The 15861-nt window shown below is 41.9% G+C and overlaps 1 protein-coding gene across 5 annotated transcripts in view; it reads right to left on the bottom strand.

Moving 5' to 3' along the window:
- Positions 1-9737: 9737 nt before the first annotated feature.
- CUNH4orf19 (chromosome unknown C4orf19 homolog) overlaps positions 9738-15861 on the bottom strand; it is a 42312-nt gene continuing 36188 nt past the window's right edge. For 3 of the 5 annotated variants that reach the window (XM_042812084.1, XM_042812083.1, XM_042812085.1), the window contains 2 exons: positions 12262-12309; positions 9738-11436 (listed from right to left, as the gene is read on the bottom strand). In XM_042812084.1, the coding sequence (XP_042668018.1) occupies positions 10479-11436; positions 12262-12309 (1006 nt within the window). In that variant the 3' untranslated portion in view covers positions 9738-10478. Of the gene's footprint in view, positions 11437-12261; positions 12310-12439; positions 12524-15861 lie in introns of all 5 variants that reach the window. The other 2 variants (XM_042812088.1, XM_042812086.1) reach the window with 2 other exon arrangements.

The raw sequence follows: 15861 nt of genomic DNA, 5'->3' as shown, positions 1-15861 counted from the left end.
CTCGCTTGTGATTTCTTCAAACCTGCCTCGTTGTGTAGATCTTGACCATGACACATTCTGAGCTTCTAACGTGTAATGTTAAGCTCTTAGCCCTATGAGTTTTTGTTTTTGGAGGTTAGGCTGTTGTGTGATGTTCTTCCTTACTATTTTCTTGGCAAATAATCTACTTGCTCTGTATTTATCTCGGAAAGAAGAAAATATAAGCTTTGCTCTGAACTGGTATCTGACTGAAGACCTTTTGCCTTTAATTGCCCTTAATATCAGGGCTTTTAACTTTTTATTGTATGTGATGTTGAGCTTTTAGAAAATACGCAACATTCTCATTATTCTCAATTGTTTTTTGTAAGGTATGGAAAGAAAAAAATACAAATGACAGGAAGCTCTTTGCAGTTGCTTCCTCTGTGTCTCTCAGTGATATTACAATGCTTAATTTGTTACATTATGTTCTCACAGATGACTGCAGTCTGCAAATGGCATTACAATGAATTTTGCTGTATGAATAGGTGAAGGAAGCTCAAAGCAAGATGTTGTGGCTAGCTGGATGTAATTATCAGTGTACCATCCTGTTTGCAATTCTTCTGTTCATTATTTCAGTGTTTCCTAGCTGCATCACACAAGGTCTGTTTTGAGATCTGGGCTCGTTGAGTTTTAAAAGTTTATATGCAGCAGTGGTTTGCAATCAGAACTAGGAAAAATAAAAAGAAAGAAAAACATTCTTCCAGGCCTCTGTTTTCTCAGAGAATTGTGACAGTGCTACTAGAAAATTAATGGAATTTGAAAACACATTTAGATTCTCATTTCCAGATACATTCTTTTCCTTTTCATCTACATAACAAAATAACCATAGTGTGATATTCTGTGTGTCTTGTTTTTTCCTTTTGTGTGTTTTCTACACTCAGCTCCTTGACATTTCTACTGCTTGCAGTAACAATTTCAGGTTATATTTAATTGAAAACTAAGTACAAATTTGACCGTCATCAAGCTTTGAAAAGATAATTATAACAATTCTGTAATACATATACTTTTATTAGCTGTACATTGAATAAATAACAATTTCTGTTTTGAAGTTTGAGACATGTTGTAATTGAACTGGCATAAATCAGTCCTCAAAAGAAATGTGACTTTTCTTTTTACCAGAAGGAAACTGTTATTTCCCCCCAACACACTGCTTTATTTTATTACGTGAGGCGTTATGCCAAAACTCCTCAGTCTACCTCATGTTACTGTAGCAAAACAGATAAGGGAACTACTTCTGTTTACTAATACCTGATTTTATTGGTGAAAAGTACGTGTCCAATGCATCCTTGAAACATGGTATACATGAAAGAGTTTTTCTCATTTCTGATTTTGTGACCAACACTTAGTTTAAAAGCATGCTGTAATGTATCTGGTGGCTCTTCACTCTTTTCTTTCTGAATTCTTTCTGTTACTCAAAAGTACAGAAATCCTGACAAAACTGAAACTTCATGATTCTTCTGCTGACAAGTGTTTGTGTCATATGCGGAAAGATGCTTCATGCAGACGGTAAGATTTTAAAAACAAAAAATAGTACCAATGTGCCTTCCTTCTTGTTTCGAGTGTGAGGGTAGCTGTTGCATCTGTGCACTTTCTGTAGAAGTTAACCCAGGCTGTTCCCGTTGCGCTGGTGAATGTGTGGGCTCCCCTAGGCCTGCAGCCATCATGCTGGCAGACAGGAGGGGGAGTTGGGGGCCATGCTGTGTGACAGGAAAAGTGTCAGAAAGTAGTGTTCTCCCCTGTGCCCCAATAAACTGAGCTTGTGCTTACTGCGTACTGATAGAAAATGATGTGGGAAACAGTTTATTCTAGCATGGTATTGCTGATGCCTCCCAGGATGGAATGTGGGCGTGTGCTTCTTCTAAGGAGTTACATTTCCTGAGTGTTTAATGGATGTTGAATGCTCCCACCTGTGCCCTGCAGGTGGCTCACAGTGCTAATCAGCCTGTACCCATCTAAACCACTGTTCCTGAGCACTTTGGAGCAGTTTGATTCTTCTTGCTAGGTATGTAATACTACTGCTAATAGCTAAAGACTGCGTTTATGCTTTCTTGTTTGTTTATTTGATGAACAAAGCATGTAGCTTGACTAGGTAAAAGTGAGCTTTGATTTTTGTACTGTTCTGTGAAGCCTTGTGTTTGACTAGGACTCTTGAGGACAGCTTTGAGTTAGGCCCAAAGTACTGTCTGTCTTTTACAGATGCTGGATATACTTTCCATCTGTTTCTTTATGGTTTTTGTTTTGATTGTTGTTTTGTTTTTTTTCTTCCCTCTACTTGTGGGGCACATATGATAAGGTACCACTGCTCTGTTTCCTACTGCAGTCTGACGTCACCTCTTGCTCTACACAAGCTGCCCTGCTGCCCACGGGCGCCACCTGTGACACAGCATGCTTGATTTTGTAACTACCATTCTTACAGAGCTGCAAGGCTCCCAGATAGACTAAGGACTGTGTTTGGTCATCTGGTGGAGAAAATTAATTAAAGAATGTGTCAGGCTGGAGCAAGGAGGGAAAACTCAGTGATATGGGATGGGAGGAGCCCTTTGTCCTGGCTCAGAGAGAGAAAGAGGGCAGAGAGCGCAGGCCTGCAGCGCTAGAAGATGGCAGGAGCATGTGAGGAGACATAATGGTAAGGTGTGAGAACTGCACAGTGAGCAACTTCTGGGCTGTTCTGGAGCTCAGAGCATGGGCTGCCTTGTTTTGCTGTGAATTTGGGTTTGAAGCATCAAGTTATTTGTGCTGGGGATGGGCCTTAGTCCAGGGCTGAGAGGTGCTTGTTTGTGGGAAGTGTTGGGCTGCCAGTCGGGCCTGCTTTGCCTTGGTCTCTGGCATCTGCAGAGTGGGACTGTTGTATCTTAACAGAAACAGCTCTTTTAAAATTATACCTCTGCAACTCCTTGTGACAGACTTGCAGTGGCATGAAGGTTTGCTACTACGCCGTCCTGTTCCCTAGAGCTGTATTGGCAAGTGGATTTTTCTATCAGTGTAACTGCTCACTTCACACACTCAAGCCCTCTGATTTTTTTCCTGTTTCCATTACTACCTGTCTTTTCCTTGCCTGAGAACAGGAAAGGGCAGAATCCCAAGTTTGAGAGAAGCTTATCTTGTTGTCCTAAAAGAAATAAGTAAATGTAGCCATCTAAATGCTTATAGGAGTTTCAGACGCCTTCAGGGCTTCTGGCTGACAAAAAGTGAATTGGGAACCTCTGGTATAAGCAGTCCACGTGTGATCAGTCATTCCATGATCACTTCTTTGTTGCTTTAAACATGCACTACTCTTGGTTCCTGCTTTCATCCCTCTACTCGGTGTGGATACGTCGCTGTATGCCCAGTGAGGTGCCCAGGTAAGGTGGTATGATGTTTGCATGGAATAAGATAATATTTTGAAATTGTCTTAAAAGCATAGTAGATATTTAACTACTAGCCTTTTAGTATCCTGACTTACAGTCGTAACAATGATCTCTGAAAAGCAGCAGCTTTAGGAGGATGTTTAAATATCCATCCCATATCGCAGTTTCTACTTTTACTACTTGTGTAGGCGTGCAGGGGGACACGTGCAGGAACGCGATGGTTTGTGTCCCCTGTGAGTGTTTGGTGTAGAGCAGCTGGAACGTGTTTGTGGCAGCAGAGGGAGCTATTGACGCTTTTATGGATTATTCAAGAAAGCTTAGAGCGCGCGCCGAAATGTTTTAAAAGCAACGAGAAGCCCCAGTTCAATCAGAGGTACCTCACCTGCTGCTTAGGAATTGCATTTCGCTGCTCTGGGGCTGGGCAGCGGGGGCCCCGCCAGCAGGGCGCAGTGCTGGGGCGGGGGCTGCCCCGTTCCTGCCCTGTCCCCATCCCGTCCCCGGGGGGCAGAGCCGAGCCGAGCCCCACCGCTGTGCCCTTCCCGGAGCCGGGAAGTGGCTGCTGCAATTACTGAGAGGAACAACGCAAACCTCTCCTCAAGCCAAATTTTTAATCAAAGCAATGAGAGAGAACAGGACATGTGTGGCTCACGTCAAAACAATAGCTGTGCGCATCAGCTGCTAATTAACACAAATGCGTGACTCTGGAAAAGCAATTTGCAATTAGGGTGGAATATGCATATTTATTTTTATTTTGATTAACGTTGGGTTTTTTCTTTTTTGAAGCTGCTTTTACTAGCTGAGTTTCATACGCAAGCTTCAATAAACAGGAGATTAATCACTAGAAATTAACAATAACCGAAATGAGACGGCGTCATTGTTCTGGGAAAATGCACCGAATGCTTCATACCTTTGTGTCACTAGTATCTACCAAACTGTAATTCATTGGGTTAACAGCCTATAATGTTTCCTTTGTTCTGGAGGTGGATACTGGGAGGAAAGATGGAGAAACCTGCACTGGTTTTGGCCACAGCAAAGGCTTTTGATACAGCAGCAGACCTTGAATTGGAAATGCAAAAATTTGCACAGATCTCTGAAGATTTTGCTGAAGGTTTTTATCCTCTTCTTCTTCTTCTTCTTTTTTTTTTTATTATTATTATTATTTTTTTTTTTTTAACTTTGTTGCTGGAATTGATTCTCAAATGAGAACTGCAGGAAAGTAAAGCTTTATTTAGATATCAACCACTGGACAAGAGATGGTTACAACCTATAGCATTAATTCCAGGAGATTATTGGCTTGATCTCTGCAGTTTGTCATCAAATGCTTACATGCTATTTTCTTCTCATTGATATATTCATCTTTGTCCTATTGCTCGTAGTCATACTGTGTCTGTTGTGTACATTCCTCTCCTTTAAGAATAAGTCTTCTTAACCTACTGGCTACCTCATGGTGCAGCTTGGATTGTTAAGAGCAGGGCACAGTGTATGTGATCACAGGTCATTGAAAATTTGACCAATCTTGAGGTTGAGAGGCTGAGGGCGTTGCCTTGCTTGTGCTTCTGCACCCTCATGAGGTGAAACTAATCCCTGGCTCGGAGTAAATAACAGCGAGCACAAAGAGCAAACAAATTAAACCACAGCCTTCTTGTGACCTGGTTTCATTGTGGGGCTGGTTCAGTGCTTTTTTTTTTTTATAGTTATCTGCCACCTGACACAGTCAGGATGCTGTATTTCCTGAAAGACTTGTTTTTTTGTGTTCCCCCCCGTTGGTAACATACAGAGCTGAATTGTGAAGTATAGAAAAAAGCTGGTATGTTGTTTGGTCTGCAGTCGTTTCAGTTGAGATTCAGGGCAGGGATCTGTTCAGCTTCCACACGGGTTTTGTTTGTGAGGATGGTTGTGGCTGCTTATGAACTTCAGCAATTGGGGGTTAGAAACAAAATCAGGATAGTCTCTGTCTGTCCCAATTCACTGAAAGAATGTTGTTGGCTGTGTAAAGTCGTCCAAGGAGATACTGCTCATCTCTGACTGAAAGATGGAAGGATGAGGGAGTGGGGAAAGGGGCTCAGACAGTGAGTTGGTCACTGACCAAGAGAAGTGATATGCAGGCTACTGAATAATGATCTGCTCTGAAGCTGTAATAAACCATTCTAACAGACAAACAAAATCTTTAGTAAAGATGTGACTGCTTATGCTAAGAGAAATTCCCAAAGCAGCTGGAACACTGCTCGGTCAGTAGCAGCTGGCACAAGTAGCATTATCTATAGGTTCAGGGTGAATATTTCTGTTTATCTTACTGGTTCAATTCCAGTTCTCTTCTGAAGTTTAGAAAGTTACTGTGAAGGTTCAGAATGAATGAAGATTTTAAAATAAATTTCCCTGAGATCCCAAGTGAAATCCTTAGTGGAGGAGGAGGCTGAGCTGCCTGTCTTTGAGTGTGTGTGTCTGTGAGAAATTTGGAAGGCCTGCTCAGAGGAGGAGCTGGGAACTTTCTACTTTGTTTTCATGATGGCGAGGAAGGAAGAAATATAATAAAATTATTTTCCAAGGGCAATTCTTGTTGGAAAGGCCAATGAGAATTCTTTATATGTGTCCAACAGTCTTAAGCACTGTGTGCGATACAGATGTACAGAAACCTGGAACACTGTCTGAAGCAACTCTGTTGATAATTCTTTCTTTAAAAATAAATTAGTTCCCATGCAGACTGACTTTGATAAACTTACTTTCTTGCGTTCTTAGCATGCTAAGTTCTACTGCATTTAATTTTGGAGGGACGTCACAGTTCAAGATAAATAATCCATTGAGTGAAATCATTTCAATGTAATTAAAATGTTCAGTTTAAGCATTTGAATAAATGTATGAAATACTGTATAAATAGGCTGTTATAAATGTTCATATATTCTATTCTTGTTTAGCCAAATGTGATATATTGGCTAGAATTAATCTTATGGAAAATTAAATCACATTTAGAAAATTAAAACTGCAGATGCAACATGAGGGAAATATTAATTTTTATCTTTTTAGTTAGTGTTTCTTGTTTCATGAATTTACATGATAAAAATTGCATTTTTAGATTACTTTAAAGCATCTTTTAGCAAATAATGACTTTCTATTTCTGGATTTTAATTTTTAATGGAGAGTCTCCATAGCAACGCTTGCCCAGTCAATTGCCTTTGTTCTTTAAAATTAAAAAAAGAAGTGTGGAATTTATCTATTTCCAGGTTCCTACTTTCTTGTTATGATTTTGTTTGCTGACCTGAAGAACTCTGCATTGTCGTATCTCAGTTTTTGTTGTTGCTTTGTAAATAAATGTGCCCTTTAATACTTAAGGATAAAATCAATTAATTTCCTTGAGTTGGGTGGACTGGGACATCTTCCTTCCCTGTTGTCCGTATTTGGGATCTATGCCATGATCTGAATTTTTGTTTGTAGTTACCCAGTGCTGACCCACTGCTAAAAGAGAACATTCTAAGCTTACTCATATTCAGCATCTCTTTGCTTACACACAGAAAAACTACATTTTCCCTTTAAGCTGTCTGCCTATCATTAGAGAATATCCAGTAAAATATGAGCTTCTGAGATGAATTTTTTCATATAATTTCCAGCTTTTGTAATAATTTTCCATATTGTTTGTTTTTCATTTCTACACAAATGTCTTCACACTTACGCGTGTAGAAATTCATCAGATATAGAAACATTAATGAGTGTTGGCCAACTAGCTCTCATTCTTTTTGCTTCAAGAGAAAACAGAAACACTTAGGTTCTACTTTATAAACGAACGTACAAAACGTTGGTTTGGACATGGTGTATGTCTGAGATTACACCCATATATGATGTGACTGATGCTCAGCACGCATACGTGTGTAGAATCATAGAATGGTGTGGGTTGGGAGGGACTTTCAAGACCACCCACTTTCAACTGACTCACTCGATCAGGCTGCCCAAAGCCCTATCCAGCCTTCATGGTTTTAGATAGGAGGTAAGGGAAATCTGGATGGTGATGATGCCTCATACTTGTTTCAGAAAAGTTTTTGCACCCTGCAAATTTGAGGTATGCAGGTATCTGACTTACTTTTTCAGTCGAGGGGCACTGACCAGCTGTTTTCCCTGCAGTGAATGTAATTGTTTTGCAATGCATTGTCTGCTTTAAGGCAATGGGAATGTAACCCAGAACAAACATGCATGGCCCATCTGGTCCTTGCAGAAATTGCAAGCCTAGTGCCAGTGGTCAAAAGCATTGCCTCAGCAGAGATACCTGATTCAGCATGTCTGGGAGCTGCTTTGTTTTGAAAGTCCTTTGTGAGTAATGTGCTTTGTTTTACTTCTCTGGGAGAAAGGTAAGAATTGACTTTGATTTGTGTTGGAAGTCCCAAGCTTAGAGAAATGGAAAACTTCTTTATCTTGCAGTGTTTGGATAAAAGGAGGGAATCTGCATTTAAACAAATTCTTTATGTATTTATACATTGCTTAAGACTTGCCTCTTATTCTGATCCTCACATGTGCATTAACGGTTTTAGCATTCAGCATGTACTGTTGGCAAATACACAGTTGATGTTTATTGTGTATCTAATGAAGGATTTACCTTTTATTTACAAAAACCACCAGATAATTTTTCATAAGTTTAAAAAATTTATTGGGTGCTTAACAGGCTCAGAAATCACAACATCAATACAAAATTTCAAGTGTTTCCTATGACAACTGTTAATATCCACCTTTTGATGAAACAACAGCACCGAGTTGGTCTCTAACTCCTTAGCTTTCCACAAGGAATCCAACAAAAGTAACTCAGTACTCTGAAGATCAGAGGAATAGTAAGCATACCAGGAATGCAGGTCTGATATTCTGAGGCTTTAATTCAGCTTGTAAGCTTAATTTTTCCTCCTGTAAGATTAGGGACTACAGTCAAGTCAGAGATGTGACCTTACTGGCTCTTAGTGGTTATGTATAAACAATACATCTTGCTGGGGAGCTTGAAGACACAACCTCTTTGCAAGCTGTCTTGTTAAGGCAAATGGTGTAGGCTTGGAAAATTTATCAGAGTTCAGAGATCTCAGGCTGTGGTTTCAAGGTGGTTTTAATCTATCTAGAAGGAATTAATTTTGATCCCTCTTCAGCACTTCTGTTACTGTGTGCATGGTTCTCATGCTCGTTAAACCACCTGACTTTCTCACTCTTGACTTTGGCTTGGCTTCTGCTGTTTTAATAATCTAAATCGACCAATTAGACCTATCAGTCTCACCTCAGTGCCAGGAAAGGTTATAGAATGGATAATCTCAGGAGCCATCATGGACCAATTAAAGGTCGACCAGGGGATCAGGCCCAGTCAGCATGGGTTTACAAATGGTAGATCCTGTTTGACAAACCTGACTTTGTTCTAAGACAAGGTGACCCATGTAATGGATGAAGGTAAAGCTGTACATGTGGTCTGCCTGGGCTTCAGTAAAGCCTTTGACACTGTCCCCCATAGCATCCTCATTGAGAAGCTGGGTGCCCATGGTTTGGATGGGCGTACTGTCTGCTGGGTGAAACACTGGCTGGATGGCCGAGCCCAGAGCTGTGGCAATGGAGTTAGCTCTAGTTGGCAGCCAGTCATCAGTGGTGTCCCCCAGGGCTCAGTATTGGAGCAATTCCTATTTGACATCTTCATTGATGATCTTGATGAGGGGATTGAATGCACCCTCAGTGAGTTTGCAGATGACACCAAGTTGGGAGGGAGTGTTGATCTGCCAGAGGGTAGAAAGTTACTACAGAGGGTCCTGGATAGACTGGATCAATAGGCCCAGGTTAACTGTATGAGTTTCAATGGGGCCAAGTGTTGGGTTCTGCATTTTTGTCACAACAACCTCAGGTAACCCTGCAGGCTTGGGGAGGAGTGACTAGAAAGCTGCCTGATGGAAAGGGAGCTTGGTGTGCTGATGGACAGTTGGCTGAACATGAGCCAGCAGTGTGCCCAGATGACCAAGGCCAATGGCATCCTGGCTTGCATCGGAAATGTTGTGGTGAGCTCCTGTACTTGACACTAGTGAGGCCCCACCTTGAGTACTGTGTTCAGTTTTGGGCACCTCAATACAGAAAGGACACTGAGGTGCTGGAGCAGGTCCAAAGAAGAGCAAAAAGGCTTGTGAAGGACTTGGAGAATGTGCCATATGAGGAGCTGCTGAAGGAAATGGAGCTATTTAGTCTGGGGAAGAGGAGGCTGAGGGGAGATGTTATTGCTCTCTTCTGATGTCTGAAAGGTGCCTACAATGAGAGTGGGGTTGGTCTCTTCTCTCTGGTGATGGGTGGCAGGATGAGGGGAAATGGCCTCAAATTAGTTTGGATATCAGGAAAAACTTCTTTACAGAAAGGGTTGTTAAGCACTGGAATAGGCTCCCCAGGGAGGTGGTTGAACCACCATCCCTGGGTGTGTTTAAAAGCTGTTTGGATGTGGTGCTCAGGGATGTGATTTAGCGGTGAGTTGTTAGAGTTAAGGTACTGTGGTTAGGTTGTGGTTGTGACTTGATGATCTTGAAGGTCTTTTCCAACCTGAGCAATGTTATGATTCTATGAAAGCGAGTCACTGGGGTATCAGATCAAAACTAGCCAAGGTGTGTCAGAAAAAGTGGAGTTATCATCCTAAATCCACCTGTGCCTGAACTGAAGTATGAGCTAGCTGCCTTCTTCCTTTTACTCTGCATTATAGAGCTTTGGGTCAGTTTTAATTGTTTGTGCTAACATGAAAATCTGTGATTTCTAACTCCATGTCTTCTGTAGTTCAGTTTTAAATAATGGATTTTTTCTGAACCTGGAAAATGCAGTGTGTACAGATCCTCCTGAGAGTCAAAACAGAGGGAAATGGTTGTGTGAGACCAGATGAGGTGGATATACAGCAGAATATCCTGTGTGCAAGGAATGATGCTTTGCCCTCCTGGTTTGTCCTATACAGAATAGTGTGTATGCCTCAGGCAGTAAAGTTAGAAGGCTGTATAAAACATTTGAAGGCATACAGATTTAGTCCCAACTCTTTTCATATATATGTTTTGTAACAGCTGTCCCCATGAACAGCACATGCATTGATGTAAATCCAGGAAAAAAAAAATCTGGATCTCACCCAGTGTATCAGAAAGAGATCTTCATCTAGTATTCATCATCCTCTTCGAGGTCTTCACCTGCAGTTGCAGCTTCCAGTGCAGCCAGAGCTGCTGCTACTTCTGCGTCTTCCTCCTCCATTTGTCCATTGGTGTCTTTGTGGCTGTGGTGTGTGGGTGCCTGTGCTGCTGTGGGCACAGCTGTGGCAACAACGCCATTGGGAATGTCCTCACTCAAGCCTGCAGAGTCACTGTTAAAAGGCTTGATACTGCTTTTCTTCATATGCAAAGGTGAGGCTACGTGAAGGTCTTGGCCATGCATTGCTGAATGCTTACTCATTTGGTCTGGGTGTGCATAGTTGACTGAAATGCTATCTTTTTCGACATAGTTCCTGATTTGATTGCCATTTTGGCAATAATCTATATCTGGCAGTCTTATGGCATCATCATTTTGGATCTCCAGTACTGCACTTCCTCTGAGAAAGTTGCTGTCTTCTGTAGACTGGGGCTTCACACCTCGAATACTGTTTGTCTGACTGCAGTCTGCCTTCCTGTGTCTGCCTGCTCCTAGGTCAAGCTCTTGGCCACACTCATTCAATTTGGAGTGGAAGTCTCCAGTGTTGACTGAAGAAGGCTCTGCTGGCTGGCTGGAGGTGCCCTGTTCACTGGCTTTCTTCACTGAGTTTGTGCTGGGGCTGAGAATGGGGTGCACACCAGAATGGGAGTTGCTGCCATTGACTGCAACATCAAGCTTTGCAACACACTTTGCAAGGCTGTCATCTTGAAAAGCATCGCCTCTGTGGTTCCAGAGGGTCTCCCCTGTGCTGTTTACCTGATTTTTAATTCCTGTTCTATTTAGCTCATCCTTCTGGAGTTCTTTTTTCTGTTCTTTAATTTCACGATTGTGTTTGAATTTGAATTTATTGCTTCTTTGCTCATCTTGTTTGTAGCTGTTTCCTTCATGAGTGCATTCAGGTGATTGTAATTCTTCTGGATCAAAAATGTAGCTGGAATAAGAAAAGTTTGTAGAAGAAACGTTAGGCTATTAACAGTAGTACTTAAAAATGATTACGCTTCATTTTTAAACTTGAATTCTTAAGGAACTGGTGTCACTGAGGTTTACCTGAGGACCTGAGAATGACCTAAACTGAATGGAAATGTTGAATTATGCTGTGGTCTCCTGGGAGTAGTGCAGAACTGACCCCTGTAGTGAGGTTCACCAGAAGCCCAGGAAGATATCAGAGAACCTCTCCTCTTTCTCTTGTAGGACCAGTGATTTTCCCTCTTCCTCACCTGTTCTGGAGATGTGGCCAGGGAAAAGAATAGCCATTAAGTGAGACGGAAATGTTGTCTTTCTAAAAAAAAGTGTCCTTCTTCAGGATGACTTTTAACATAGAAATTGTTCTTGCAGATAATTTAATTAAAAATAAATAAGGAACTGTGACGAAAGCAAGGATCTGTAGCTGATTTTCATTTTTTAGGGGAGAGGGAGGTTCTAACAAAGTCTGTGCTCTTCATTCTGCTGAATTGAGGGTAGCTTATGCTACCTATGTAAGGAAAATCTTTTTGGTTAAGGTGAGATTTCTGTCCCACACAATACTTCTGTGGCTCATGAATTATAGAAATGAATTATAGGAAATTATAGAAATATAGAAATTTGATTACAATAAATCAAAAGGGCATTTGAGAGAAGGCATGATCTGGCGTGACTTTAAAGATACCCAAACTCTGGGAAAGCTCCAATCTCCAACTAATTTTAGCAGTAGGTGTGGAGGAGCACAGACGTGTTTTAATGCTTTTCTTTTATCCAGTTTAAATGTCTTTTATTGTACCTTTTTATCATTTTGCAGCACCTGCACCCCATCTGGATTTTCTTTAATCTGAAAAGAGAGAAAAGGAAGGCAAGGGAGAAGGAGAATGAGTGAAGTATTATGAAATTAATGCATGGGTAATTGTATTGAAAATCATGCTCGTGTTTAGAACGGTTTTATTAGTTAAATAGAAACACACCTATGCAAAAATGGATGCAGTGCAGTTCAAGCTCCTTGTAGTTTTCTATCTTGCATTGATAGTTGCCTGTAGTTGGAGAATAATCTGGGGAAGAATTAAAGAGCTCTTAAGCAGATAATGCTGTTCTTTCAGAATGTTTTTCCAGTCTGCAGCAGTTTAATGATTTGGAGACTCTTAAGATAAACTAGTGATGTTTTTCTATTGGCAGTTGGCATCTACGGCATTCTTTAGTGAGCAGCTCCACAGCTTAGCCTTGCCTGTGTGATGGATCTCCTGCTTTTGTGTCACTTAGTCCTGTCTCTTACTAGCAGAGCTCAGTGCCCTCTGGTCTGTGCGCTGGAGCAGGCAGGAGCATTGCAGGTGTGGCTGCAGTACAGGTAGTACAAGTCCTTCACTGCCACCTTTGGGTCCCATACTCTGAAGAATCTTCATGTGTTGAAATGTGGTGCGTACTGACATTGCTTCCTGCCCCAGGTCGTCCTTGTCATTGTTCTCTGGAGATTTGCATTTTGATATCCTTCATGAATGAAAGGTGGGAACCACAGTGCCGAGTTCTCACGATGTGGTGAGAGCTACTGAGCACTGCGATTCTATTCATCTCCTGGTTATATACAGAGAGAGATGTTGCTGGGCTTGGCGTTTAGTTATGTGCAGTGTTGTGTGCCTGTATTTTACTACAGGGGTAATTCCTCAGGGTTTGACTAGAGCTACCAAACTGCGAGAATCTTGCTACATCTCAGTATAATGCAAGCTTTCTGTGGATGTGTGTTATTGCCTGATCTGATGAGATGCTGAGAGCCACCAGCTGTGTGGTCGTATGTCACTCTTTTACTATGGGAAGAAACATCTTGTTAATTTGGACACTCGAGAACTCTTATGCTCTAAACCTAAATGAAGGCACAAAATATGAACAACCCCAAATCCTGGGGGAAGAAGTTATTCTTGATTTTACATGTTTGGGCTACCTTAATTCTAGTTAATCAAGTCAGGACAGCTTGTTAATTATTGTTGTAATTCAAACTCTATCTCTTCATGACCTACGATTTTGCATGCTTTTGCCATTGCCTACGGACAGCAGCTTGCTTCCCATAAGGCAGACTGATGACACAAGGTCAGGATATTTTCTAGAGCAAAGGAAATATTCAGCAAAGGAAAATATTATTGATGTGTCTGTACCAGGCATGGCCTGTACTTCTCACCAGTGATCGTGCTGGCAGAAATTATAATGCGCTCCATGTTGTTAGCTTATTATTCTCCTTTTTTTCCCCTCTAAATCTGACTTCCTTTGCTGCAAGCACTGTGCACAGTGCCTCACATCCAGTACTGTGTTTCTGGAGCCTCTTAGAGCCTGTCATTCAGCAACTGGCTCTTACCTGCTCCTGCCTGTGCCTTTACTCTTTGTGCCTCATCTGTCTTAGAGCAGAAGTTGCTGTAAGGGTTAGGCAGATTGCTGCAGCTCAGTGCCTGTCAGGGCAGCCTGCGCTGAGCTGCTCCGCTGCCTCTATCTGATGGTGCTTCTCCCTCTTCCTTAAATGCATTCTCCCTTCTTACACCTCTGCTGATTTCTTGCTGTGTGCCATTGTCCTCCACAATAATGTCACAGCAGGAATCCTGATGCAGTGTTTTTCGCCAAGGAGCCTGCAAGAACTGGCTGATGTGGCCATGAATACTGACCCTCCCTGTGCAGCTCTTCTGCAATCTGAAGGGATTTGGGCAAGTTTGATGTGGTATGAGGCTTGTTTGAGCCAACTCGTGTAGCCTCTTCTGGCTAATAGATAAAACAAATGACTCTTCGTTTGCTTGGATGCTTCTGAAAGATGAATTAGCTCAGGCATGTCTGGCTTGCCCAGTACCGTGTCATCATGGAAGCAGCTTTGGAACTGCAACTCAGCAGCAACCAGACAGTGGTGTGCTATGAACCCCATGTGAGCTAAGTCTGGGCACAGAGTGCAGTGTGGTGCCAGCTCAAGTAATGGCAAGTAAGTTCACGAATTGTGATGCAGCGGCTGAATGCAGTCCTGCGAACAGTGAAAAACATGCAACCTTGCTTTCTGTTTTGATGACGGAATTCAAGAACCGATTTCAAGATTGTCAAGAAATTATCTTTTTTAATATTTGTGACTCAGTTTTCAGTCAGCATAAATACGTGACCTGCAGATTTCTGAAAGTAATGTGTAGAGTTGGAATTAGACATTCAAAAATCTGATCACGTCTCTTTGTTGGACTGTCATAAGCCCTGTATTGGCAGAGAGAAATACCCCTTGCTTCATATGATGCTTTATTCATGTCATAGCTTTTTGGCAGTAATACATTTGTGACCAATTTTTTCAAGAACGAAGCACTGGAAAATTTTCATTACAAATCTCTGAGGAACACAGGTGGATGTTGGTGGTAGGGCAGTAGAGGCTGAACCTTCCCACCAACATTCCATTACATGCTGTGGCCGTGTGATGGCAGCAGAGGGGCACTCTGATAGAACGGCCTCTGACATGGAAGCGTGCATGGTGCAAAGGTGTATCGCTGAGTTCCTCTATGTGGAATAAATGGCACTCATTCATTGATACATACTGAAGGTTGATGGAAACCAAACGGTGCATGTGAATGCAGTAAGATGGTGGGTGGTGCGTTTCAGGAGTGGTGATAACAGCAGTGTGTCACCTCCACTGGTGCACGTTTTCACAAGTGTGGCATGCAGGCTCTTGTTCCTCACTGTTGAGAATGTATAGCTAGGGGTGGTGACTGTGTTGAAAAATGGTGTTCTGTAGCTGAGGATTTGCTCTATCAAGCAGTGTTCCTTTGCTCACAGTATGTGTTGTAGTTTCCATGGAAATAAACAGGAGGCATTACTTCTGGAATGATCTACATATGTGCTCCAAGACAATTCCTCTTTACTCAGTGCAGCCCAGGCAAGCCAAAATGTTGGATACCCCCGAGTTATCTCTCCTTTAGATTAGGAATGATTTGAAGTTAATTCAATTGAGCTAAGCTGTATGTTGACGCTTGTTTTGGTTTGAATCACATATTTAGTTTTAGCTCAAACTTGCTTCTAAAACAAAAGAGCAAAAACTGCTTAAAACTGACCAACCCTTGTGAATCTTGGCCTTCAAGTCTCAGTGGGTGCCGTGCATTAGGTAAGTCACTGTGACTGTGTGATTTGTCCATGGGAAAGACAACTTATGTTAAGCCTCTTTCTATAGAGGCTAAGCTGCTGCTATTCTTCATGCTTACCACAGGCTATGAGTATGCAAATATTATTTCAGCTCTGGTAAATCGTGATGACTTCAATTGCTGTCAGTTGGCAGGTGAATCCACTAAAGCACCTGTGCAGGCCTGGGTGCCTGGCTTTAAAGTGGCTGGGATTGGTGAAATCAGTCCAAGTCTGCCCATAGTCAGGTTCTGAGGGCAGATCCCGCTTCGAGCTG

The sequence above is a fragment of the Centrocercus urophasianus genome, unplaced genomic scaffold, assembly GCF_019232065.1.
Source record: "Centrocercus urophasianus isolate 14NV4802_14NV808 unplaced genomic scaffold, USGS_Curo_1.0 seq_13, whole genome shotgun sequence".
NCBI lineage: Eukaryota > Metazoa > Chordata > Aves > Galliformes > Phasianidae > Centrocercus > Centrocercus urophasianus.
Note: the sequence above shows the minus strand (reverse complement) of the source record. Positions and strands in the feature narration are given on the sequence as shown.